Source organism: Strix aluco, chromosome 7, assembly GCF_031877795.1.
Source record: "Strix aluco isolate bStrAlu1 chromosome 7, bStrAlu1.hap1, whole genome shotgun sequence".
Classification (NCBI taxonomy): domain Eukaryota; kingdom Metazoa; phylum Chordata; class Aves; order Strigiformes; family Strigidae; genus Strix; species Strix aluco.
In genome coordinates, this window is record NC_133937.1 from 20,481,143 (window position 1) to 20,508,665 (window position 27,523).

At 41.7% G+C, this 27,523-nt stretch overlaps 1 protein-coding gene across 10 annotated transcripts in view; it reads right to left on the reverse strand.

Moving 5' to 3' along the window:
* The window catches only part of MARCHF8 (membrane associated ring-CH-type finger 8), a 101,052-nt gene that overhangs the window by 66,906 nt on the left and 6,623 nt on the right, over nt 1-27,523 (reverse strand). For 4 of the 10 annotated variants that reach the window (XM_074830821.1, XM_074830819.1, XM_074830820.1 and 1 more), the window contains exon 2: nt 12,138-12,316. In XM_074830821.1, coding sequence (XP_074686922.1) covers nt 12,138-12,233 — 96 coding nt within the window. In that variant the 5' untranslated portion in view covers nt 12,234-12,316. Of the gene's footprint in view, nt 1-12,137; nt 12,317-27,523 lie in introns of those variants that run through there. The other 6 variants (XM_074830824.1, XM_074830823.1, XM_074830817.1 and 3 more) reach the window with 3 other exon arrangements.

Consider the following 27,523-nt stretch of genomic DNA (forward strand, 5'->3'; position numbering starts at 1 on the left):
ATAAAAGTATTGTACACTAGTCACTTCCATGGGCTGTATGGTAAAGTTTGTCATCAACGTACACTGCAGCAGTGACAGGACAACTTCTCTTGTATGAATCCCTGTAAGGCCTCAGGACTTACAGACATGCCTGCTTGTATCTGCCCTGAAAAGATAGTACTGAACTATGGAACTACAACTTTCCGTTGTATACAACCACTTCCCAAACACTACGAGATATGCAGAGATATGTCTCTTGTTTCTAGCAAGCATTGTTTTCTCTATTTAAGAGAGGTTAACATCCCCCACAGGGAAGCACAAATCTAGCATGGGAGATGCTTCACAATAGGTCAAACTCGATAGCCATCTCTGAAATGAGTCCTGGTACTGTCTGAAAAGCTGTCCTGAAATAGCATGAAAATAAGAAGGGACAGCATAGGGTGCCATTCTTCTAAATCATTTATTGTTTTCCTAGTGACAAAGTACTGAAGAAAGGATAGTATATTGGCTCAGAAAATCATTTAAGAATAACCTGCCTCCACACAGGTTTGCAGTATAACATGGACAAGCTTTTAATGTCCATTTTTAACAGCTCTATAGAAACTAATCTATTAATTAAACAGTAATACAAAGCTCCACTAGCAGAAGAAAGATCAACTACTTTGTTGCAAAAGATTTCCATGACTAATGTAAATTCAAGGAAGAAAGTCCACACCTGATTACTGGTGTACATGTTTCTATCCCTCCTTTCTGTACTCATTTCTTCCACCAGCATCATGAATCAAGTCCTCTTTAATCATACTTCTAGAAATTAGAGCTAACTAATCAGCATCCTCAGGAGCCACAATCTCAGGTGTGCTGGGGTGTTTCTAATATTTATTCTGGGTTCTCACTTCCCAGTGCACTCAAGCCTACTACATCTGTTGCTGAAATGGCTCCTAGCCTGGCCTTGCTGGTTGAGGTCACCTCTCTTTTGATCTACCACCATGGCTGTGCAGCATTCACAACTCAGCCCTCAACATCTACTAATTCACTGCTGTAACTGTGAGACTGTACATTTAAAAGTGCACCTGAACTAAGATCAGCATCTCAAGGATTTCTTCCACCTCCTCTGTTCTGCAAGTTTCCTACCTACTAATGTCACCCACTGCTCTTTGTATCTTTGTCTGTGAATCTCAAGCCCATTACACATATTAGCTAATGTGAACAATCCTCCTGATACAACTGTGCAGACAAAAGATCTGAAGGGTGAGTTAGTTGAAGTGGTGACTGCCAGCATGTGAGCTGGAGAGACAGAGCTGGAAGGTGTCGAGTGGCCTACACACAGCTGGATGCTGGTGTCAGAGGAAGGCAGGGACTCCCAGGAGGGGCTCCCACTCAGTGTCAACCTAGAGGGTGCTGGAAAGTACTGCGTTATGAAGTAATGGGATAATCCTGGCTTGCAGGGAAGCATCACGTGCCTCTTCGCTCCAAATTTATACTGGCAGTCTTAACCTCTAGGTTGGGAAACAATTTGGTACATCCTGGAGCAGCAGACAATCTCTTGGATAAATTGCATATGTGTGGGTGATGGTATTTAATTATGTGATTATATACTGTTGCCTCACTTCCTGGACATACCAAAGCTTGTCCAAGAAGGTTGGGACAAAGGGTAAACACAGTACTGTTACAAAGAACCCTACATACATATAGTAACCATGTGTGAAATTAGTTGACGTGCCACATAAACCTGTCTCCTTTGTGGAAGGATCAAAATGTCTATCAAAGTTGTGGGTACCTTGCACAGACAATCCTACATGAAGACAGTTGCTAGTAATGTACAAACCTAGAATATAACCTCTGCAATAAAAGTTAAACCTGCAATCAGAAGAATGAATGAATTGAAAGACCAGTAAGATACTTCCCTCCCCATTGACAAGATCCCTGGCGTTTGTTTGCAATAGGAACGTGATAGGGGTTACAAAACCACAACAGAATCACAACCTGTGGTGGTTTAGCCCCTGCCGGGGTCTGAGACCACGCGGCCGCTGCCCCTCCCCCACAAAGGGAGTGAAATACAAAGCCCCAAGACTGAAATAAGGAAAGGTTTAATACAACAGTGCAATAGCAACACAACAAACAACAATAACAATAACAGTAATAGTGATAGCAATTAACAGAGCAAAATAGCTACCAAATACAGCAGTTTGAAGCACGATGTACAAAACCACGAGTGCACCGTGCTCCCGCGCCAGGAAAAAATGTGACCTGCCAGGATGTGACGTCCACATGGTATCTGAATAACCCGGCTAGAGCTCCCCCCCCCACTGCTGGGGAAACTTAACCCTATCCTGGTTAAACCAGGACACAACCAAAAGACAACTCTCAGTCCTATGCTCTGTAGACTGGATGATATACTCTCCAATGTTACAGCATACCATTTAAAGGAAAAACATTTGGCACAAACAATGTGCTAAAAAGCCATTAAATAAGGAACAGAACATAGACACTTTTTTTTCTTCATTCCTTGAAGAATGGTCTTGAAGGTGAAAGCAAAGGCAAAAGAAGTCTTTTGACTTTTATATGAAGATATTGTAGATCTCTAAGGTTTCATCTCATGTCGGAAGTGCATGAGGAGAACAGGTAACAACTACAAGTGTCTGCTTATAAGCTGATTCAAGAACATCAAGCAGCAAGTAATTTTTCTCACCTGAAGCAATTTAGAGTGTACTTTAAAAATAAAAACGGAGCTAAAAATTCCTCCAAAAATATCTCAATTAACCTGTGGGGTCAAGTACAATACACTTAACTAAATGAACACGACCACACACTAGTTCCAGTTAACACAGAGAGTGAATTTGACTTCAAAGTTAGAAAAAAATCTGATTGAATTTTTAGAGATAAATAGTCATAAATACTTCAATGTCTGTGAGATCTAGAGTAGTGATTTTTCCAAGGTATATGTGCTTAAGAGTAGGAATTGCAATTATTCTTCAAGGCAGTGAGGCACACTAGAAATCTGCATCTCCAAATCCAGTTCTGATAGACTGAAGTAGGTTCACAAAAAATTTAGATGTACATCCCATTTCTTTACTATAAGGTCCCTGAAAAACCTAAGCATAAGATACAAACTTATTACTGAAAATGTTCTAATGTTAAAACTATACCACAAACTGTTTCCACACTCATAGAATCTGAGCTTATGAATATCTATGCTTGACATGCACACTTGCAGTTACACTGACAGATGCATAATGTGAATACAAAGCATTTACTGACATGGTCCAGACTCTCGCCTCCAGGAACACCATAGATGCTGCACCCTTAAAGAACATGGTGGAAACACACAGCACTCACTTAGCACAGGGGTGAAGCCAAGTGATGAGATGTGAGGACAATCCTCTCCCTGACCCACACAGCCATCTGTTGCTAGGTCCACAAGGAATCAGATGCAGTCTACATTTAAACGTATGAAAAAATTATAAACGGATCACTTTTACTCATTTGCATTAATGTCAAAAGTAGTGGTTATTTACAGGAAGAGAGAATTGGGTTGTAAATAAACCTCCACAAATACGTGATCCCTTTCTTCCCTTTGTCTTTGAAGATATCAAAACTCGGTTCTTGACTCCTAGAAAATGAAATTCTGAATTTCAGCCATTGACCTCACAGAACACACATTTGGGCTTGCTCAGTAATAAAAGCGTGCTTTGACTTGTGGCTGTCATCAAAAATCTCCAGAAGCAACTTCCTAAAGCAGGAGCAATGTCTGCTACCAAAGAGAAACATGTTTAGTAGCAGATGAGAGACCATCACTTCTGGGACCAAGAGAAGCTGAATGGATCCCAAAGGTGGATTTTGTTTCTAGGTGTGAGGACTATTGACTCAGAAAGCTGTATTACTAAAAGGTTAGATTTCAGCAAAACATAGAGGAGCAATTTGTAAACAATAAATTCCCCCTGCCCCAGTGAAGAATTCTTTCTAAATGGCATAAAGACCAAGCAGAATTACTTAAGTTCAGGGGTGCAAATCTAAGTCTACATACAACTTCTCAGAACCGCTGGGATGTAGGGTTTAAAGGGAAATCAGCAACCTGAAAGCTAGACACAGTTTTAAAAACTCTGAAGCTCAAGTACTTTAAGGGTACCACACCACAGCATGTCTCTATGGCAGAATTGTTAGTCTGTTCTTCTCTCAAAAAAAATATCTAAGCAAAACCAAAAAAGCCCGGAACAACCCAAAACCCAATGTACTTTAAGTATTTCACCAGGTAAAGAAACACACCTGTCAAAGAGCCAACCAACAAAGTCACTCACTATGCATCAATGCACGAGGCAAAACATCCTACAGGAGGAAAAACCCCTGTATCTCTCATGTCTCTCATTTACAGGAATTACCTTTAATAAACCAAGAACTTTAAAAGCAGGAACATGACAGCATCACTTTAAAGAAACCGTATAGCCACTGGATGATAAAAATCACTGCGAAGTACGATCAGAGTCTTGACTCATGTCTTTGTGGAGCTGCGATGATTTCAGTGGCACTCTGCACCGACATAGATATTTATACGCACATACAGATCATGGTGGGATCGTGGCTCACACATACTTCTTGTCAGAAAGCAAACAAGCAAGTACACTTTTGCCAGGGAAGAGAAAATATAAACTCTAAAATCACAAGCTCAGATCCAGGGGGCTCCCTTTATGGAAAGCTGTTGCACATTAACACACACCAGAAACATCAACAGACCTGCAAAACACCACCACCAAAACATACTTGGCTATCACATAATTAAACAGCACCAGCATTTCTTTTAGAAAAATCATATTTTTCAAATAGCGACTCTCTGCTTGCTTGAGCAAACTGCTTGTGAAAGCTAGACAGAGATTGTGTTAATATCAGAGAGGTGGTTTAAAAATTCAGGTTAATGCAACAGCTACAGATCATAATAATTAACTCTAAGTTGCTGGTCTTGAGACACCAAAGCAAGAAGATCACACACAATAAGCAGACAAAACCAAAACGAAGATTGTATATAAACGAGTCTGATTATAAGTAAACAGCAAAACCTGAAACTTCCAAAGTTTCTTCTCTGAAGCATCACTACATAAAACTGCGCTGCTGTATCAACTGCTGTTAGTTTTTATGTGTGCTGAATTTTTAAAAGAAAGGGTTTTCTCCTCTTCTCCTTCAAATCCCTTTCAGAAACCACTTCCCACAGTTTGCCTTTCGTAATTTATCTCCACTTAGAAGCCATCTGCTCCTTTCCTCACACACACATGCTGTACACACTCCAAGACAAACACAATGCAGAATCAAGCGGCATGATTCGACTTTTTTTTGTTAGGACTGCTCGAGCGGGAGCAGCTCCCTCCCATCTCATTCCCTCCCACCTACTTCCTGCCTCCTCTCTTTCCCCTTCGCCGGGGTTTGCTGGGAAGCAGCATGCTCTAACTTCCAAGAGCAGGGCTCAAGAGGACCAGCTTATGCACGAAGAGCTGATCAGATTTGGGAAGGTCACATCATTTTGCACATTCACCACGACCGCGATCAATCAATGCCTACCTGCAGGAGGAAGACCCCTCTGCTCTCCACGCACCCTGTGCCCACCACGTTCTGCAGCAGAACTCTGGGACAGCTCAGCAGATCTGGCTGCAGAGTGGGACTCTGGCAAAGCAGTCATCTCAAAGGACCTAGTGACAAATGGTTCCGGCTGCTCAGCTTTTATCCATATGCCTGAAGCCCGTTACAAGGCTAGTCAGCAGTGCTAGCTGCCCTCTTTCACAGATGGGAGGAAGGATAGGGCAGGCACCTGAGGGACTTGCCCAACACCATCTAGCAAGGCAGTAAGAGACAAAGAAATCCCAAATTCCAGACCACTGGTTTAATCCAGGCCTGGCTGCACTTTGTGTGCTTCTTGCCAGTTTTTCAGGTACCACACAGAAGGGTGGTCTTGGCAGGAACACGTGGGAGAGAAGATGAAAGTGCTGAAGGTAGCAAGGGGCAGGAATAGTGGTGACTGCATATGGGGAGAAGGAAGGCAGGCAAGGGCAGGAGCACCTCAGGCACCCACACCACTGTCAGTCACCAAGATGCTCATAGGAGTAAAGAAACAGGCAATGCCTCCTGAGAACACGTTCACAGAGGCACTCGACAGCAACTGCAACACGCTGTGCCCAGGACGGGTTTGATGCAACTAACTGTTGTCTTGACAAGCACAAGAACAACTCTCCTAATAACCAAAAGGAGAGATCACAAGCAGGGTGGTGTTCAATGCACCTGTGGAGTAGAGAGAGGCATTTGGCGTTAAGCAGTTTCTCAAGCAATTTTCCTAACTACTCAGTGCTCCTCACTAGACTGTTTACCTGCTAAAGGTAATCGGAGTGGGAGTATGTTCAGCACCTACTCCTACACAGACATGCACCAGAATGTCTGTTGTAGCACAGAAATCAGCCATGGAAATAACATGCTCTCAGCACGACAGCATTGCTGCAGGGATACAATTAGGAAGGACGTTACAATCGTCTCAGTCATCTGGCATATTCTCAAATGACGAGGTCTAGGAAATATTCCTACCTGCCCCAGACTGCAGAAACAAAAGCATTTTCACTGCAGCTCTTCAGGGGTGCTTCTGTCACAGGTTGTCTGCTCTGTCAAAAAATTGACTAATTGCTACTTTTTAAAAAGTGGGAAGTGTGACATCAACTGTTTCTGAAAAATGCTTTATGATACATTGAAAAACACACTAAGTAAAAGTCAAGGTTTGAATTGTCAGGAAAAGACTTTGCAATTCCCACTTTGAGGCTAAGCCTATAAGCAGTACAGCAGGAGACACACTCTGCTTCTCATGGAAGAGTTAAACAATACTCAGACAAAAAGTCTTCCATAGTTAACCAGTTTCTATACAAAGCAAATTTAATAAAGGAAAAATGTCAGGCCCAGTGTTAATACATGACATAGCTACACATAAATAAACAAATCTCAATATAAAAATAATAAGGGGTGAAATTCTCAAAGGATTCGCAGCTGGCTGCTTAATGAATGATTTGGTTCAATGGGCAAGCAAAACCAAACACACACACATAGCCTCACAAATGCCTGAGTGTTTGGATCAAGTTCAGCCAGTCAGAGCCTACATTCACAGCTCAAAGTCCAAAAAGTGAATAGAAAAGGTCACAGAGTGCTTCTGTACCTTAAAAACAATATAATAGCTCTCAAAGTGTCACACTGGATTCAACAATGTAAAGCATGCACCTTTATATTGCGCTACTGATCTATGACTGAAAATTCTTGCAAATGCATCTATTGCCTTTTTTTTTTTTCTTTTTCATGTTCTGCTTTTGCAGTAAGACATGGCATATTTGAATCAATAGGCTACAGTGCCTTTCCTGTTACAGGATGCAAGAGACCATTAAGAAGGCAGAAGAAATTTAGCAAGGCGCAGCACAACGTACTTCTCTCACCATAATTTCATCCAGACAAATTAGGTAGTCAGTGTCTCCAAGATGACAGCTTTGAGATGCACCTGGAAATGTTTGAGATGATCATAGCATCTCTGCTGAGCACATAGCAGTCAGTAATACTACACAGCACTTGGAAGACAAGAAGGTAGTTCCTCCAGAGCAGAGGACAGAAGGGAGTTTCAGTTGATCAAGTGGAATTAGCAAGTTTAAATTCGACTAGAATGTTCACCTGCTTCTGTGATAAATGCTACATGATCTCTGATGACAATTCAGTATTGCTTCCCAGGTCCAGACTGTTGAGAAGAAAGAATACTGTGCATCCAAAATGACATGCACCAACATCTCATGATCTCTCATTCAAACACACTGATCCCATCTATCCCTGATCCGCTTATGAGATGTGCGGAGATCATAGCACAGGAGGCCACAGTTGGGAAGTTACTCACACATTTTTAGAAGAGCAGGGTAAAAGCTATTACTTGGGGAGCTTCACTCACTACAGTAACATTTACTAAGAAGTTGTGGTACACATCAGTCCGCTTCAGCAAGCTAGGCACAAAGCCCTTAAAATAGACAATGCTGTACTGTAACAAAACAAAACCAGAGCAACACCTGAACCACATGCCAGTGTCGGTTCCTCATTTCCAGTCCAAATCCTGAGAGCTGTTAGCTTTTAGATACGTTAGAAAACATCACTGTCAGTGTGTTACCCATGAAACAGGAATGGGAGGGTTGTAGCATCTCACAAAGAATAGAGTGACTCTCCCTTTAAATCAGGTAAGTATGAAGCTATTCCTAGAGAAGGATAAGTAAGAAGCTAATGATGGTTATTAATAGCCCTTAAAGCTAACAGTTCATCTGAGTTAAATGCAAGAGTAATAATCCCTTTATGACCTTCCCCATTTTTACTGGGGAAATAGACAAAATTTCATGAAAGACTGCTGTCAACCAGTTTTCAACTATTTTAAATCTTGAAAATTACACTAACCTGAATGAGAATCTACCAGACTCTGCTATTTATATATATCACTGAGGACTTAAACCAGAAATGGTAGGTAGGAGCTTTGCCTTTTACCACCTCTTCAAATTCAGTAGGACTTTTGCCCCAGACTTCTATAGGTATTGAATCTGCAAGTTAATCTGCCATGAGGCATGTCTAGGGACTACAGATCACCCAATTTGAGAAACTGGATTGCAATGATAAAGGTGGTAAGGATTTCTTGTTGGTTTTCACTGTTAATCACAAATCACTAGCCCAGAAAACTTGCTCTTGTAGCAAGGAGAACTGTTACTGAAACCAGTCAAGCCTTAACCTGAAATACAAGAGCTACATCTTGACCAGCAGCATGAAAGAGAAAAAATAGTAAGAGATCTGAACTGTTCAGTTTGACAATTCTTCCTCTGCACCTCTACTACAAATCTGGACAATTAGACACATCCATAAACACAAAAGATAACATAGCAATATATAAAGCATATTCCTTCTGGGAAATAGGACAAACACTGATATTTCACAGACTGGCAAAGTTCTCTCTCTAGGCACTTTGGTACTTCATCTGCTGCTGTGCTTCTTGAGCCTTTTTTCTGAAGGACTTCTTATGATGCAGGTACAAACAAGCCAAAGGTCTAGTTTGAAATAGCAAGAACAAAAGCAAGACAAAATTTCATCTGCTAGTTGACACTCTACCTTTATTCACCTTGGCTTTAGCTAGAGCTTGGTAATAAACAGGGCAGATATGTACATGAGTCTGCTCAGTCTACAAAGCACACACCTGGCAATGCACTTGGTCTAAGAACATAGCCTAGTATTACAAAGCAAACCTACATATTTATCTCTGTGGTAGTAATATTGATTTTGATTGTGGTTTGGGGTTTGTCTGATTTTGTTCAGATTGGCAAGTGGCTCTGTACAACTCAAAACATGTTAAGGCCACAGTGTATGTATTTGAGGTGCTTACTGTTGTTCCTACACAGAAAAGGTAAGGAGTGTTTCTAATACGTAGTAAAGATAAGGTAAGAAAATCATGGAACTTGAATCAAATCATTAAACGTTGCACTTGCTCCTGAGAAACTATTACATGTTTTTGCAGAAATCCACGAGAACTGTGTCTAGGCCATCCACAACATGAAGAAATAACTGCAAGCTGTCTTGGATAGTGGAAAGTCACACAACTGAAATATGACAGTACTGAAGTTACACTGACTCTGTAATGAAGTAAAAAATTGAAGTGCAAATGCCTTCTTTCTCAGTTTTACCTAGTGCCCTTCTCTTTGTACAACAGATGTTACCTAGGGCACAAAAGTCATCTACAACTGCTCAGCAGATTTGCTCAACACAGGATCATGCTCGCTCTGCATGCTGCTCTTTATCTTGCAGTGGTTTCTATCTCAAACAGAAAACAGGCATTTTGAAGTGATTAAAACTATGGCAGTAATAATCAACAATTTCTTTCTATTGCACCTTATCTCCCCTTTACTATATACTTTAAATATAAGCAAAACTCACAGTCATGGCCAGCAGGTCCTGATTGCATCCAAGAGTTAACAGGGACTCTGACTAGCAAGTAGCCTTGAATGTCCTAACTGATGCAATACGAAAATTTGACTGGATTGGTCAAAGTCAGCACATTAACAACTTGACTGCCCTCCAGCTCATTTGTTCTATCCAGCACTAAAGGTTAACACCAGAAGTAATGCAGTTTGCAGGAGCAGGGAAGAGCGTACGAGGGCCAGGCTGTGGCTTGAGTGCACAGGAGCAGATGCAGTGTCAGTACAGCTGGGCATCAAGGACAGCAGGCAGATCACCTGGCACTCCAGCTGTTCCAGTTGTGAATTTGGCAGAATACAGGACACGTGGGGGATGAATGAATATGCTGATGGAGACAGGAAGGACAAGACTTGGGAAATGTGAAGTGTTTCCAGGTTAGCCTAATCTATTGCTTGCATAGTCTCTGTCCCCATTATTTCTTCTGCAATACTGCATGTATTTAAATAAATATTCTGTTCTGTTTCAAATGTCCCAAGGCATGAAAGCACAACAGCAGCCTGGCAAGGGAAACAATAATCAACATTTCAAGTAGTTATCATGAAGAAAACACAGGGGAGATTTGTTAACACTGAAGTCACTGTGTCAGAAATGAAGAACAGGTTTAGAAGGAGACTTGGGACTCCCATTTCTGGGCTCACTGCATGGTCAGTTACCACAAGTTGTTCTGATCTGATGACTCCTAATCCCCATTGCCCCAGGGGTGGGTAGCTAATTCACAGCACTGCCCTGCATTTGGTAGAGGGGCTGTTTCACTCTCTCTCAGTACATACGGTTTCCATGTGGGAAGGGACCAAAGGGAAGAAACAGCAGAGTCCTCTTACCTAGAGAGCTGCCCAGACAGTGACCACATGCAATAGGTGGGAAGTAAGAGATTCCAGCAGACTCCTGAGACAGTTGCTTTAGGGATTTAGAGCACCTTATCTGTGAAGATAACTTCTTGTCTAGTCCTGGCAACCAAAAGCATCAGAGTGCCAGCCTAATTAATTACTAGTTTAAGAATCTGAAGGGCTAGAATCCACTTTAAGATGTTACTAAGGAGAAGACTCCAAAAACCAACAATGGGACAATTTATTTTTACTGACTCACTGGTGACTTTGGTAGGTACAATTTGGACAGCTGACAGGTGAGAAAGGTGGCCAGGGCAGATGATCCTAACACATCAGAAGCAACGTCTTTTTATCCTACCCAAAGTTACTTAGTGAATCCTCTTCTGTAAAACGACAGTGCCTTTCTAGTCCTTTATACTTAAGCCACACTCTATCTGTATTCAGTATCACCCTCCATCTCCTCAGAAGTAACCACTGCTGAGCAGTCCACAAAACAAGCCCAGCAGTTGTAGCATAATGTGAATGTTCTCTTGACCTGATTTTATGTTAGAGTAAAGCTAAAAAAACACAAAGAGGTTTCTGTGGAACTGACAGATAATGTAAAATTCAATGCAGTACAGTGTACACTAAAGCATGATGCACACTACGGTCTTTGGGCTGGATCAGAGACATAGTCCAGGGGTAAATAAGGTTGACATGTGAAGACTAGACACAGTATGCTATTAAAAATTGTTAAGTAGCCTATTAATTAGGTTCTATTAGACTTAAAAGCATTAGATACTTGGGATAATTTTGCATTCCTGTTCTCCACAACAAGACCTCAAAATGATTGCATTCACACATATGCTCCCAAGTTAAGAATACAAATCATATCTCCAGAAAACAGCACAGTAAGTATACATATAGGTGTCTATTTCCTTCCTTGTGATATTCCAGTCAATATGAACCACAAACACAGCTATTAAATGCTGCCAAGATCCATGGCTGCATATAGGGGTTCACACCCCATATTATTTTTCTTTTAGAAAGGTAACATACACCTGTAGGTTTCCGTGACAACAGTACTAGAGCCATCATCCAAAATCCCTATCTGCCTTGAACTCTGACGCAAAATAGAAGGTCATAGCTTGCATTTTGCAGAAGTTATTCAACAACCACTAGAATTTTGCAGTCAGCTGCTTTAAAATAGTAAATATGAGAATAAAGAAATAATTTGGTAACATTCATCTTCACTAAAAGCAGCAGTCATGCAAGGAGTTGGGGCTCTGGAATGGTATCAGGCCTAATTTGATAACCCCTATCATTTTATACTTAGATAACTTCCTGCATATCTGACAGTACCTGTTCCTCTTTTTCTTTGGTCTTGCTCCTGGAGACTCTGGAAGAGGTAACATCCTGAGCTGGAATGACAGAGATTTGATGCAGTGGCATGTTCATCACACCGCCTTGTTTGGTCCTATCATTTACAGGAAGGAGGCTTGAAGGCAGTGTTTATTCAGTGCCATTGTCAGGCCTTGCACCTGAAAAATAAAAATATTAGGTGATGTTAAAGTAGCTTGAAATGCAATTATTTCTAAATCAAAGCTAAGACGTCAATTGGACCAAGATGCACCTCTTATCTTCTCTCTGAATTCTGAACAGAAGAGAGTTTGGTGCACTGGCTGGGTGAGAAAAGACACAGGAGTTTTAAAGAGCTAGAACTAGACAGGTCAGAGCACAATTTATGCAAATTAATGCATAAATAAATTATCAACCAGTTCTGAAAGTAGTCCGAGAGCAAAGCCAGAGGGCAAGGATCATGCTCCCGTCTGCACGGATAGGGAGGAGGAGGAAGAGCAGCTCTCCAAGCTGAGCAGTGGGAGCATGCTACCTGGGGGTACAAAGAGCAAAGTTCATGCAGGTAGTTTCCCAAACTGCCCCTCAGGCATCATACTGAATCAGGCTGAATGCCATAGCTGTGGTTAAAAACAGTCCATGGCCTGAATTTGGCTCCCGTCGTTCATATAAACACGTACCAGCTGGCAATAGGAAGATGCATCACATGAGCTGTTCCTTTCTTAAGGCTATTAGAGAATAATATAATCAAAATCCCTTGCTAGAAATCGGGAATCTATTGGACTACACACACTTTATCCTTCTTTTACTAATACAACAGGGAAGCATTACACATAGGAAAGACAGTGATAGACCTAAATTAGCCAAAATTGGCAACACTAATCTGAAAGGCAGGCATAATTAGCCAAACATTTTATTAGATTAGTGAAGTTACGTTAAATAAAAAGCTTTTTGAAACATGTAGGATCGTGGAGTGTTTATTTGAAATGTAACCTGCTGCAAATGAGACACAATCAATTGCGTTTAAAGAAAGGATTAGAGGGGAATTAACACAGCAGGGACTGTATTAAATAGGGCACCTGGATGATGCACTGCACTGTTCTTCTGTTTCCATAACATATCAACTTTTTGATTTTGAATCTGTGAAAGCAGAAAACAGAGGATAGATGGCCCTATATATTATGTTGCTTAACAATTTGGAAGTAGTATAGCCTAGGACTTAGTACATATCCTTAACTTACATTGCACACATTTCTTATTGAATATTTATTAATTGGAAGTTTTAAAGATAGGCCAAGGTTCCTAGGTTTTTGATTCTGTAAGAGATACCAGTCTGGTTCTATTTCCGTTAGACTCCACAAGAGCACTGCAGTTGTGTAAAATGAAAACAGGATCAAAACTTTCAACTGCTTTTGATTAAACAGAAGAAAAAAATAATTACATATCCCAAGGCACTTTATACGGGGAATGATAGTTCAGTATCATCTCTGCACTGAGGGGGAGAGTTATCAAAGTTCATAGAGCAAGTCATGAGCAAAAACAAAAATGCAGGCAATGCCTGCTGCTTCCCAATCACACACTCCATTTGCTGGATGATGCTATCTGCCCATTGGAGTGCTCAGCCAAATTCAGAAGCCTTACTGACACGTGGTCAGGATTTGTAATAATTCCATAAGTGCCAAGACAGTGCATCATAAAGCATGCATGAAAGCTTTGAAGGCAATGCCTCCATAACTTCTAGGCATTACTGATTTTAAAAATAAAACACATCTATATGCATAAACAAGCAACAACAAGGACAATCCCTTATTGGAGGACAGAGGGAAACACGGGACTTAGCAGCACTATAAAGCATAAAGAGAAAACACAGAACCTCCCCAGGTCCTCTACACACCTGTTTAGCTGCATCCTCTAAAGGAGCCAAGCCAGAGGAGAGATAAATGTGGGCTGAGACAGAAATATCAAACTGCAATAAACAAAGCAGGAAGGGAAGGTATTTTCCCAAGAAAACATAAGGAAATGAAATCCAGAGAACATTAAGCTCCAATGAAAATATGCCAGATAATATGTTCTGTGCTACTGCCAGTGATAGCTGAGCCAAGAAGGAGGAGAAAGGACCCTGGTCTGTGTCCCCCTCAGAAAGGGTTCTGGGCTTGCAGGCAAGGACATATTATTACCATAAAGAGAACACGGAAAATTACTAGAAAACACAGTTAAACCCCTCTGATGATGACCAACAAGTAAAACCAGTTTTTCTACAGGTACTTTGAAGATAGAGTGTTAGAATTCTTTGAAAGAGCTCAAGCAGCAGATATAATCCAATTAGATATTCAAAGACTATGTGAAACAGCCCTCCTCTGGTAAAAAAAGCCTGGCAGACACTCTAACAAAGCCTGCCTTTGTTCAAGGGTGGCTTAGAATAAACTCTAAACTTAACCCAGATGCCACACTGTAGCACCCCCAATCTGGAAGGTCCCCATCAAGGCACACACTCAAAACCTGTCTGTATCAACCTGAAGCATGTTAACTCCACAGCGCTAATGAAAGGATAAAGTTACATGAATCAACGGACCATCTGCAGTACCAAGTACAAACAGACAAGGATGCCAGAAAAGCAATGCCACTCAACACAAAGCAAGTTATGACAAGCTCCACAGGACATTTTTCACAGCTAAATTAACACCACATGCACCTCAAATCCAGGGGTGAGGAGTTGGGCACCCATTAATAGGGCTCCAAGCTTCAAGCACATCAAACTGGGGGCCTCACAAAAAGGGAAGGGCCTCCAGGGAAGAAATGCTAAGGTAAGGGGACTGCTCCTAGATACTCCCTTCTTTTCAGGATTCCAGTCAGATGTTCAGGCCATCCCCCACACAAAGTGAGGGTTCCTCATTACTACAGCAACTCCACCCAACAGCTGAGTAAACTCACCCAGGAAGTGGCATATAAGGGCTCAACTTCCTCCTCCCATGTGTGGTATTTGGTTCATAAACCACACATGCAAGGGAAGTCCCATGACCACTGGTGTAGATGCCATTCTGTTCACAGAGGAAGGATTTTCCAGCTCCTTTTTGCCTGGAATGCTGAAGTACTTGTGGGATGAAAGGATAGGAAGAGAGGGCACATGCACCAGCCAGGTCCCATAGACAGGTCCTATCTGCCTGTGAAGGAGGAGGGATCCTATTCTCCTCCTGCCCTCATGACTGTTCACATATCATTCACTGGAGTAAAATACTTAAAACCTCTCTTAGGAGTTTGGGCATTCAGCAAACTATAATAAAAGTTAAGCCTGTTTTCATAGCTGGACCCTTTAGAGATTTCTTTTCTAATGCTGCCAACAGTCAATAAGCCACAAATACAGACTAGGGAGGTTTCCTGCAAACCTGGCTGGGACACATGGAAATGCCAGACAGAGGACAGCATGAAGCTCTACTGATCCCCTTATCTATAGCCACATTGGTTCCTGCAAAATGGATTCCAGCCATATTGCCATTGCAGAGAGCCTTCAGAAACTACTACCATTTCAAAAGACAAAAGAGGTCAAAATCCTGGCCTCAGAGCAGCTAAGATTTTGCCCACCCAGGTAGTTCAGTTTTGCTTTCTGCAAGGCAGGCAAAACAGTTACTAAAAATGCCAGCAGACACCTAGAACCACATCAGCTGGGTCCTCATTACATTGCTAGAACAATGAAGCTGCAGCAAGACCTGTCAGATTCAGAGGAAATGAGACAAAGACTCTCTAAAGGTAGTTGAGAAGAAGAAAAAAGGAAAGAAAAGCATGCACGTGACTTGGGCCTGGTGGCTGGGGCATTCCCCTGAGCAGTAAATCTCCTGACAGCAACAGAAGCAGAAAATTAGGTTCCCCTGGGGTTATCAGTATTAAGTACATGAGAAGGGACAACCAACAACAACAGGTAACCTCACTATAGCAGAAGGAGGAGGGAGACCACTTGAAACTCCACTTCCATCATCCACCTTGTCAGGACCTCAGTTTCCCAAGTGACAAAACAAGAACATAAATCCACCACGAGATGAACCTAACAGTCTGTAAATTGCTGGATTGTTACAGTGAGAAGTGCCATTGGAAGAATCCAGGTGGAGGAAGCTATTCTGTCGTCTCTCACCTGCCATCCACTGCAGCTTCTCTACCCACTACACGTTTCAAAATAAAGGCTAAATTGCTCTTTGCCAAAGATTCCCAGCTTAACTGGGTCAAGTAAGCACAAATCATGGTCTCCTGTCTGTGGTTCAGTATATACCAGAATGTAAAATATGCAATACGAACTGCAGATTTTATTAGGTCATTTACACTTCAGAAACTCCACCGTATTCCCTTGCTCCATGGCATATGCTGGAGAACTTCAGCAGAAGCTCTGGAGATGTAGTGGCACTGGCTGCAGATGTACACAGGCCTTACCAAAAGAAAAGCATCCTGAGGATGTATGTAGGTGTGTACACATGCTTTGCATTACTCATAGGAGGGGAAAAAAAATAGCAGTCAGATACGTCAGTTGTTTTCCTATTTAAAGTACAATAGGTATTCTGGATTATAAAAGAATCTGTCTTCATGTGCTTGAAAGATAAACCCTGGAACCTGTGGCAGAAGCAAGAGGATAGTCACTAACAGAAGGGAACTGGAAGGAATTTCACCTGTGAGTCATTCTGGTCTGCCCCAAAGCTTCTTACACTTTTCTTCAACTCCCCTAGCCCCCATCAATGACAGCAAGCTGTACCACATAGGTCAATGGTCTGATAATCTGTTGCAGGGTGGGCAGGTTAAAAATAAAGCAACAGATTGCTGATACCCATATAATCCAGACACTGCAGCGCTGTGCATTGCTGTGACAATCCTGCCATGGAATGGATGCAGCCTTTGGACTTCAGGGGACCTACCAGCTGCAGGCTGGAAAGTGCCATCCAGAGGCTTCGTGTACCACTGCTGTGCCTGGCCTTCTGAAACTTCCCCTCTATGTAGCACAAAGACTGACCAACCCAAACAGGAATGGAAACCCTCTGAAGAAACCTCTGACTGCTGCTAGATGGTGTTGTCTTCATCAGCTGGCTTTCCTTCTCCTAGTGAGACTTGAAATAATCTATTAACGCAGATTTGGAATCTGGTTTTCTGCTAGAGGTATTGATGTGAAATCTCAAAGCCCCATAAAAAAAAAAAGGTTTGGTTTGGGTTTTTTTTGTTGTTGTTGTTCTGAAGGTAACAGAAGCCCTCATCCAGTGACCTTAGCAAATTCCTGTGTGCATCTTAACTTTCCTTACCTACCCTGACATTTCAGCTGGATATAGCTTATGTCTATTTTCTGGATGCTACATTTTCCATATTTGCAAATATTTCCAATCCTATTAGCTTGTGTTGGCTCCAGTTTGAAGCTTTTATTTATTGTATTTTGAGCTTGTCCAGACTCCTCCCCTACTAGTGTAGCTTACATAATCCTTTTCTAGAGATGACAGATGTGCATTTTCAAAAAGAGGATCCTGCATCTGCATCTCATTTTGTTTTACTGTAGCTTAATCAGTACTTTGTTAACAGCATTATTTAGGAGATGTTATCAAGCCTCATACACTTCACATGCATTTGTCAACTTGACAAACAAACCTAATCAAGGAAGCTTAAGGGAGAGAAACTAATACTTCTTTCCCTGCAGTACCTTTCACATTTCAGGGCTAGTACAACATCAGAAGTGAAAAGAACCCTTGTACTCAGAGCAGGAAGATATAATTCTGGATTATTGCTATTTACAGCTATGCCTCTGCCCATGTATCTTGCATTGTTTACTAGTTCAGCTGCAACTTCTCCCTTTATTATCTCAGTTCCTCCTTTCCTCCACCTGTTAAGTGTCCTAAAAATAATCAGCTTCAAGACTTAAAAACATTTCTCTTCAAATAATTTTTTTAAAAAAATGTTATGTAGTTGAAATCAAAAGAAAGGCTTAGAAATGGGACAAGAGATCCTTCTGCATGTTACCCACGTTCCCTTTGCAAGTTTCTCAATGTACAGGAATATATAGCTGTAGACTACACACAACACAGAGAAACAGAAGTATCTGCCGGATCTGGCTGACTCCTCTCAAAATAGGAATATGATTGTTTTTACAAACATAATACAACTTGACAAGCAAGCTGTTAAACTACAGCATCAATAATAATGGTCCCAGAGCTCTCAGCAACCCTCCCTTGATTTTAATGGAAGCTGAGCAGGATCTGCACCTCTGAAAAACAGATTCCTTAAAATCTGTCCCCTTCAAATCAAAGCAGCTGCTAAATGCAATTATAAACTAGCTTAGTAGCATTCAGAAGAAAATGTCACTTCCCTCTGTTCTGATAACAAAATAATAGTCATTACAGTCCCTTGAGAAAAAAGAAATTACTTGTGTCTGCTTATGCTACTAATAGCAAGTTACCCGCATCAGCAAGCATCATGATCATTCCTGATGTCCTGTGGAAAGAACAAAGCACCAGGCGCTCTCCACACACACATGAGCAGTAAGCTCCTGCTACAGAGGCAAAACTTCTTTAACTACATCAGTGGTCTGCTAGGTAATACACATTTTTAAGTACTCCCCTGTATATTTGTTGATGAAACAGTCCATAACAACATCAGCAATAAACCCTGGGACAGTAACTATAACACAAAAAAAGAAACAGAGGTAAAGCAGAAGTTTCATTCCCTACACTGGGAAGCCCTAATGGTGGGGGCCTGGGAGAAGTCAACAGTCAGGGCTGCTGTCTTCTCAGCCAGCAAGTTGCTCTACCTGCTCCACTGAATTTCCAAATCCATTTGCATAAGGGGATGACAATAATTCTTTCGCCTAGATAATCACCATTTCACCTCACCCCTTCACATTAAACACATCTTCCTGCCCCGAGGTGCTTCTGAACAGAGCAGGTCTAGCACATGAATCACACCACAAGCTGTGAATCTTTACAGATTTGCTGCAAGCAGGATGTAATATCACAGCATGTACCGGACTTGCCTTGTTATCACTCTTAGCCATGATCCCATCAACTCCCACAATGAGCAGAGACTGGCTTCCTGAGAAATAAATGCCCCTCTCCAGAAGAGGCATTCTTCCCTCCGATGTGGCACTGAAGCCAAGCTGCAGAGCAAAAATTAGGCTGTCTTAATCACATGGCTCAAATGAAATTTTTCTTAAAGATACAGATGATGACTTCGTTCATAATATTCATTGTCAGATGACAACATGTCACAGTACCTATTGCTACAGTTTCGGAGAAAAGCTATTTTTCCTTCTTCATCACATGTCCAAAAGCACTGCACAGCAATAACCTACATGGATTCCATCACTGTGCACACTGGTGACGCAATGGTTGATGCATCTTTTCCTTACTAACACACAGAAAGGGTTAGAGAGCACAGTGATGGGGTTTCATACAATTCGATATTCTTAAATTAAAGGAAAATAAAAAAGGTCAGATTACTGTGAACACAGGTTTGGGAATGGCCCACTAAGATTGCCACAGCTGGTCCCCTGCAATTGTAGATCACCCTGCAGTCAGCACAGAAGTGTCCACAGTACATCTTCTGGATACAAAAAACACTCCCCTCCCCACTATTCATGGGCAAAAGCCAAAACCCACAAAACTATGACATGCCAGGGAAAGACAGCAAGTGATGTCAAGGACAAGGCAACACCCCAGACCTCCAGAATAATAGCAAATCTATTGGGGAAAACGCTCACACGATCGTTATGATTTGGCAAAGCACTCTGTATGATGATTGGTAAGTTTTTAAAAGAAAATGTTAGCGAAGGTTATAATCAAATGGAAAGAGGGACATACTAATACATGTATAGACCATGAGAGAAATCTGCATCAACATATATTTGCAGGCAAATTTCTAGTCTAGGACAAGTCAACATGATATTGTAACACCTATGGATAATTTTTAATCACTTCCCATTCTCTACTATAATCCTTTTGGGGTTCATGAAACACTAAATCATTTCCGAAACCCAGCAAAAAATTCCTCTGTATTTTTATCTTAAAAATCAATAAGGACTATTAACACAAATGCATACATTTACATCGAAGACAATGAAAGCCTGTGTTTCTCAAACAGTGTAAATATTTACAACAGAAGATAGTGATGAAACAAAACAATCTCATCATTGTTCAGTGAGGACATTGCTCACATTCTGTACTGTACACTGATAACAATGATGCATTTTTAGGAAAATCCTGTGCTACATCACTTACTTTCCATTACATCAGAGGCTAACAGTTGTAAAAGCTATTTATGAACAACAGGCGCCTAAGCAACATTCTTCACTATTGTCTAACTGCCACCAGGCAAAACATTCCTCTTAAGCTAGAGTAAAAAGAATATACTATTGACTAAATGATTCTGTGTTTTGAAGAAGTATGAAATCATTCCTCCTTTGTCTCTGGGTGAGAAATTTCCAAAGTGGTGCACATAAGAATGTATTTCTTTTGAATGATTTATGAGTTAAATGTCAGGTAACTCTTTATTCACAGGCTTAAGTTACAGCATATCTTTGCTCGGAAGTCTTAATAAAATCTAGATTTCTGGATCATTATGACAAACCTTTTAACTCTTTCTGAGGAAATAGGTATAAACCACATTCTTCAGGACTTGTGTGATGCAATTGGAGAGTCCAAACCCAATTTCTAAAGTTTAAGCACAGAGTAAAAAGGGCAACGTACCAAGCATGCTGTACCCAATTCTTCCAAACTTGACTGACATCGGTAATTATGTTTTCAACCGTAATTTCTCACATTTTAAAGCAATCTGAACTTCTGATGCAAAACTAGCTATCAGAAGTAATCTGCTGTCCCCCAAAGTTAAAACTTTCAGATTTTAAATACATTTTAAATACAGGGGAATACTACAAGTCATTTAAGTATAACAGATTACTGTGAGAGCTTTTTATAAGGAAGTATATTCAGGCATAGCATGTCCACTTTATGGCTTTTTGTTTCCATCTTTTTCCATGCTGATACCTTCTTGATACATTTGCCAGTGTCCAACAACCCCCTCTCCAGAGGGCAACATGAGAAGGACCAGCACCGCCGGCTGCACAAGAAGTTGTGCTCCAGGCAGAAATAACCAGCTGGGGCGGGAGGGTCCACAGCCCCATAGACATAAAGCCAATTTAATTTTATTCCAAGTATCACAAGTACAGAGGTGTGCTCACTGGCTGTGGTTCAGTAAGGCAAATCATTTAAGTTCTTCAGTTTAGTCACTTCTGTGCAATGGAAGGATAACAGTACTTACACTTACCCCTCTACCCCTGAAACAGCCGCACAGCTAGCTTCTGTGGGGGTGGCATTGCTCCTTATCATGGCAATGTATGGTACCTGGTACAACCCAGAGCACAGACTAAAGTGCTACAGTAATACACACAGTAAGAGCAGTACACATCTGAGTCGCTCCTTCAGTTTCATACCTGCATTCTCACCAAAAATTGGCAGATCTTGATTTGATACAGTTGCTAGCCAGATGAACGTGGTATTTCTCATCAATTTCAACACGAAAATCATGCTAGGAACAGTTTAAGAACCTCTGTGTCACAGCATTATCATTAAAAAGTAAAGCTGTATATAGCTTATAGACAGAGTCCATGCCTGTGAACAGAATTAATTCTCCTCTAGTGCCAGAACAAGTCGGCCTCTTCCAGCTGCAACTTTATCATGGGGTATGTTATGTAGTTAGAAAGGATGCATGTGCTCTTCTTATCGCAAGTGCCCCTGGTGTAAAGGCCAGGCAACCGATTTCAGAGGGCTGTCAAACAGCCTGGCTTCCCTTATCCCAGCTCCCCACTCCAGCACCGACACCAACATGCGCTGGCAGCGGAGAAGCATCAGCACAAACAGTTTCCCTTCATTAGGGTATTATTTCACACAAGCGTGCTGGCACGCGTATGTCAGTTCTGCTAGTCTTCCCCCCACAACAGTGCTCTGTGCCACCTGAAAAGAAGCGACTGGCATTACTGAACCCCACAGACAAGGCATCCCTTACCACAGTCTATAAAGGGCCATTCATCCCCACTGAACTTAAAATCGACACTGGATGTGATCACGAGATGAATACATGACTGTGGATTCCTTTAAATTGTTGCCTTCTTACATGGACAAGAAACCAGCATCCAGCAGTTGCATCCTCACTCGTCCTTGTTCTCAGTTCAGTAATCAAGTGTTGACCCTTTCTGTCCCATCCAGTATTAGTCCTTTCTTTTCTTTCAAAAGATGGTTTAGAAGGAACCTGGTGATAACTGGGACAACACAGTGAAATGGATTCTGGGAGAATGTTGCATATCCACTGGGCAAGTAAAAGAAGTTGATATGGAAAGTTGTCCAAACAGGGAAAGGCTTAAAATAAAATTCAGGATCATGGCCACATCAGTGATACACATTTTTCAACCCAACCACATTTAGAAGTGGCTTTTCTGTCTTCTCCCCTAACAGATGCTCTTTGTTTTAAATTAGTTTAGACAGGAGCCAGAGAGATGAGCCAAGTGTGCTAAATAAGGCCCTTGCAATTTAGGTGCACATGAGCACTATTGTAAAATCTGAAACACTCATGAAGACAAAACCTGGAAGGAACAGCAGTTTCTATCAGGCATCTGTTGAAATCAAAGGTAAGAAGAAAAACTTTTTTTTTTTTTTAAGCTAAAAATCTTATCAGTCCTGGACGAAAATGTACCGTTGGAAATAGGGGAGCATCAAACCTGCTGAGGTCGCAACAGAATTCTGCATTAACTGCATTCAGAGCTGCAGTGAGAAAAACCCACCTGACCTCACCCTACTCTCCTTCATATTTACCAGGATCCATACCTGCTGACCATGCGGTTTCCTTCTCTAAGTAGTTACAATTACAATAATATTCAGGGATGTTTGCTCTTCCAAAGAGTAGATAAAAACTACTACAAACAAATAATTTGAATGTCTGCTGAATTAGGCTAATGGAGAGATAAGGACATATTTCTTTATTAACCATTTTTAAATGGCAAATGCAAGATTTATTTTTTCTTTTAACTGAAAGAAAACTACTCCCTACTCCAAATGCAACAGATGTTAGAAAATCAAGACAAAATCTCATCAGTTTTCTGCTCACTTAAAACAGTTGGCATGTTCTACTCCACAGGCAGTCCCATCTTTGGCACAGGCTTCCACACATGGGCGTACAGCAGCATCAACATGGTTATAAAGTATTTAAAGACAAAGGATATGAATTCTGCTATTTTTGAAGTGACAGAATCCACAAGTGACCAAAACACTGCTGCTTTCTCCTTGGAGAACCAAATCACTCCCTTCAGTCTCTGACTTCTAGAAGAAGCAGCACTGTGCTTAGAAACAGGCACAGTCCCCTCTGTGTCACAAGTGACCTCATGCCTGTCACAGTCCTTCTCCATTAGCTGTGCTCTCTCTCAATGAGGCAAAAAGCCTTGGTTCTGGAGGAAGTTACGCTTCTTGTTTTACACGGACACGTGCTATTCAGCGAATTATATTACCTGGCAATGGCAAAAGCTCCCATTACTATCCTTTGTCAAAGAAGTAATTTGATAGAATCTCATATCAACTACATTTCCTGCAGAGTTAACAGAAGATTCACAGCTCAGCAAGGGCAGCTGATCTCTCATTGCCCTGTTGCTGATGACAGTAACCATCTAACTTAGAAATGAAACCAAAACGAGGCTAAAAAGTATTCAGACCCCAATCTTAGGAAATGTTAAATATCTCGGTGGAAGGCTCCTGCTCTTTCTTGTTGTGCCGCTTCTGCAGCAAAGCTAGGCAGCTGTCTTACAATGCGCAACCAATGCTACCTAACAGCTTCAAGCAGGAAACAACATCATCATTTGTGTGCTCAAGGATAGGGTTTTTTGGGGTGGGTGGTGTTTTTTTAAAGAAAAAAAAAGTCCCTAGGAAGGGGCATCTTCTCTGCCTGAAAAAAAGGCACTGCTGGCAAAACTGCACCCTACAGCATTTAGCTGGGGTGAAGGCGCAGCATGAATCCAGCGCAAAGTCAGTACCATCAGCCTTACAGCACCTGGTTTACCCCTGAAATTCCTTTCCAAACACTGATTCTGCCCAGACTTTCCCAACTAGCAAAACTGAGATATCACTTCAGTCTCTGATCTTGTCCTATCTGCAGGTTATGAATTAGAATACTTCTCTAATTAGAGATCAACTGTGGAATTAGAAGGTGCATTATTTTTAGCAATTGTCTGATTGAGCTGGAGCTGCAGTCAGTTGCAAATTAGTCACTGTGTTTTCTATGACTACATTTTACACACCAACTTCCAATGCAACATTTAGTATCTCTTCAAAAGCCATCATCTATCAGTCATCTTGCAGGGAAGAGAGGAAAGAGGAAGCAGCTATCATAGAGCTGAGAAGAGACTTCTTAAGATCTTCAGGTTTCTCACTGAAAGCCTAGAAAGAATGGCAAGGGGAGATGAAGAGGTCTGGAAAGGCACTGCCATCTTCACACACCAGTGGTGAAGATACAAGCTCAAGTAACTCATCCCTCTGACAGCTGTCATGTTAGAGTGGCATCTTTTATAGAAGCGGTTGTAGAAGGCCCAGCAACAGCATACTGTGCTGTTTTATTGCTCACCAGGTTAAAGCATGACTTAGCCTGCTAGTGATTTTCTTCTTTTTCTGTCACGTTCCAATAAGGGAAGAAGAAGAGGCCCAGGGAAGAAAGGCTCAGCTCAAAAACTTGCTGACTCTCCTTGACTCACAGGGGTTGCTGGCGACTGAGGATAAACAGCATCTCAGAAAAACAGGTCTGTGCTGCAGTATGTCCATGTTACTGGCCTCAGTGGGATGTGCTGTGTACAGTCAAGCTGCTTTCCACTCCCATCCCCTGCTGACAATTACTTTCAGTCTTGAAACCCAAGTTTCATCATCTTATTAAATTCCCTGTTCCTGGCTCAGATTTCTCTCATATGCATTAGTTAGATTACATCAACCATGAAGACCTGTCCATGAGCCACAGAGGATACCGCTCAAAGGAGGCCAGTCAGAGGCTGGATCATCAGTTGTCTGAGTCTCTCCTCCCTTATTCACAGAAACAGCAATGAAAACTGTGTGGCAAGGGATAAGCATATGCTTTGTGGGGTCATATGGAAAGGCAGATAATACCAAAGTACCAAGATGCAACTGGCAAACATACCTTCCCTGAGAAGAGCATCCACCCTGGAGCAGAACCATCCCTGCAGCTTCCTCCCACAACCCCTGTACCAGGCATGGCCAGTAAAGACAGGCTAAGTCAAACCCATGCAGGTCTTACAAACTGGAGAGCCTAAATACAGGAGCTATGGAGGACTTGAAAAGGCAGCTGACAAGCAGCCAACCATCAGCCTACCAGCAGGATGCCTGCAGGGCATCACAGCCTACCAAGTCTGTGCAGATCACCTGTAGCACTGTACAATAAGAACACGTCAACTGAAAAACTTCCCAGTAGGCATTCAGAGATGGATAAGACAGACTGAACACATGTCCCAGCTGACAAGTAGAGCTCAAGTACACAGAGAAAGCAAACAAGCATAACAAATGTCTAACAGACACAATGGAAGATCACAGCCAAGAATAAAATGCATGATGTATCTAATTCCCTTTCTATATAAGGAACTGATCCTGAGTCAGCTTTCTTGCTCTCAGGCAGCTGGACCACACAACGCTATGTTTGCTTCTTGCCAGGGTATCACTAACTAAGGAAAGTGAGTGAGAAATCTTATCTTGATTCAAACATGTTCAACAGCAACTGACAACAGCCTTGTGGTTGGAGAAGTTGATATCAACACCACTAGTGAATAAAAGGCTAGGCCTGGTGCAGATGTAAGTCCCTCAGGGTCCCCAAAATACCAGATGTTGACCATGGGAGACTGTGATCCTGAGAGGAAGAAAACCACACAAAAGACTACAAAGCATACATCAAACTAATCCTGCTGCATTTGGCATGTAGGTATGTAGAGGAGATGCTTCCACACTTCAGAATGTGCATCTCAGATGCAGCCTTACTGAGCAGGGGTAAAAAGCAAGGAGCACTTAGGCAACCCTGGTACAAAGCACAGGGCTCTGGCAGGGCCATCTTCTGCTGCTTTGAACACATAGCTTTGAAGATGCAGTTCTAATCTATCACATTGCCTCGCTAGAAACAAAGCCACACATTTCATTTAAGAAAGTAATCAGATGGATCAGGAAGGGTCAAATAGGAATGATTTTGAACCTTTTGTCATTTGTAAAATAGAGTTGTGAACCCCACCTTCTCAGTGATTTGCCTAAAAACCATCACAGTGCAGTTTGCCTACACTCCCAGGAAGGCACATAAAAAGAATCTCGTTTCTAAAAGGCCTTGGAAGCTCCAGGGCTCCGCAGGTGCACCAGAGCAGGACTTTTTCTCACACACCTGCCAAAGCATGTAGCAGCTTGTACAGAACAACACAGAGACATTTCAAGCCTTGCAATTCTGTGATGAAAGCAACTTGGTGGATATTTCTGCAATATTTGAAAGACTTAACTCTAGCGGTCTCAGTCAGAAGTTATCCTCTCTAACCCTAGGATGAAGGGTAGAAAATAGCTGAACATCGCTGTCACGAGAATCACAGAAACAAGATACACACCTCATGCAAAGGAACTGCTAAAAGGCAATATATAGAGTTTTCATGTCCAAAAGCAATATTTCAAGGCTACACTGTGTAAGAACACTGATGCATTTAGAAGGCTGAAATTTGATCTCATTTTTATTGGCTTCTGCTTTGTTATGCCAAGAGCAAAGTTAAAATCCCCTTCCATCTTTTAATCAAACATGCTACTTTTTTTTTGTTAACTCCCAAGATCAAGCCAGCCTGACAAGACTCCTGTAATTTCACAAGGGAATCTCTCCTCCCTCCACCCCCTTATGTTATCAAACATTAATTTTGTGGAGTCTGCTGCACCGTGCCATATTAATTTTGTGAAGAGTCTGCTGCACTGTGCCACCTCTAATTTAGTAACAATACTTAACCTTTTCCCCTAGGCTCTCAGAAGGCCATCCCAGGGATAGAAGGATTAGCTCAGTCTGATATCCTACAGTTTGATATTCTATGGTTACAGGCTTTGTAAGGGCCACTCACCCACATGAACTATCTTGTGTTTAAAACAGTGCTATCTCCACAGGCTTTGGCGCAGGGTGAGGCTGCAGCTCTAAGTTGTGACATTGCAATTAACATTCCCTTCTTCCTGTGTTGTCTAAAGTTCCCACAAATATTTGACATTTAGCCAACAGGTTCAGAAGTTGCTTGCAGTGTGATTGCATAAGCCCACTTCCTCTTGGAAAGCAGGCTAAAAAAAAGATTTAAAAAAAAATACAAGAACCTTACAAAAAACATGATACAGATGACAACTGAGTTGCAG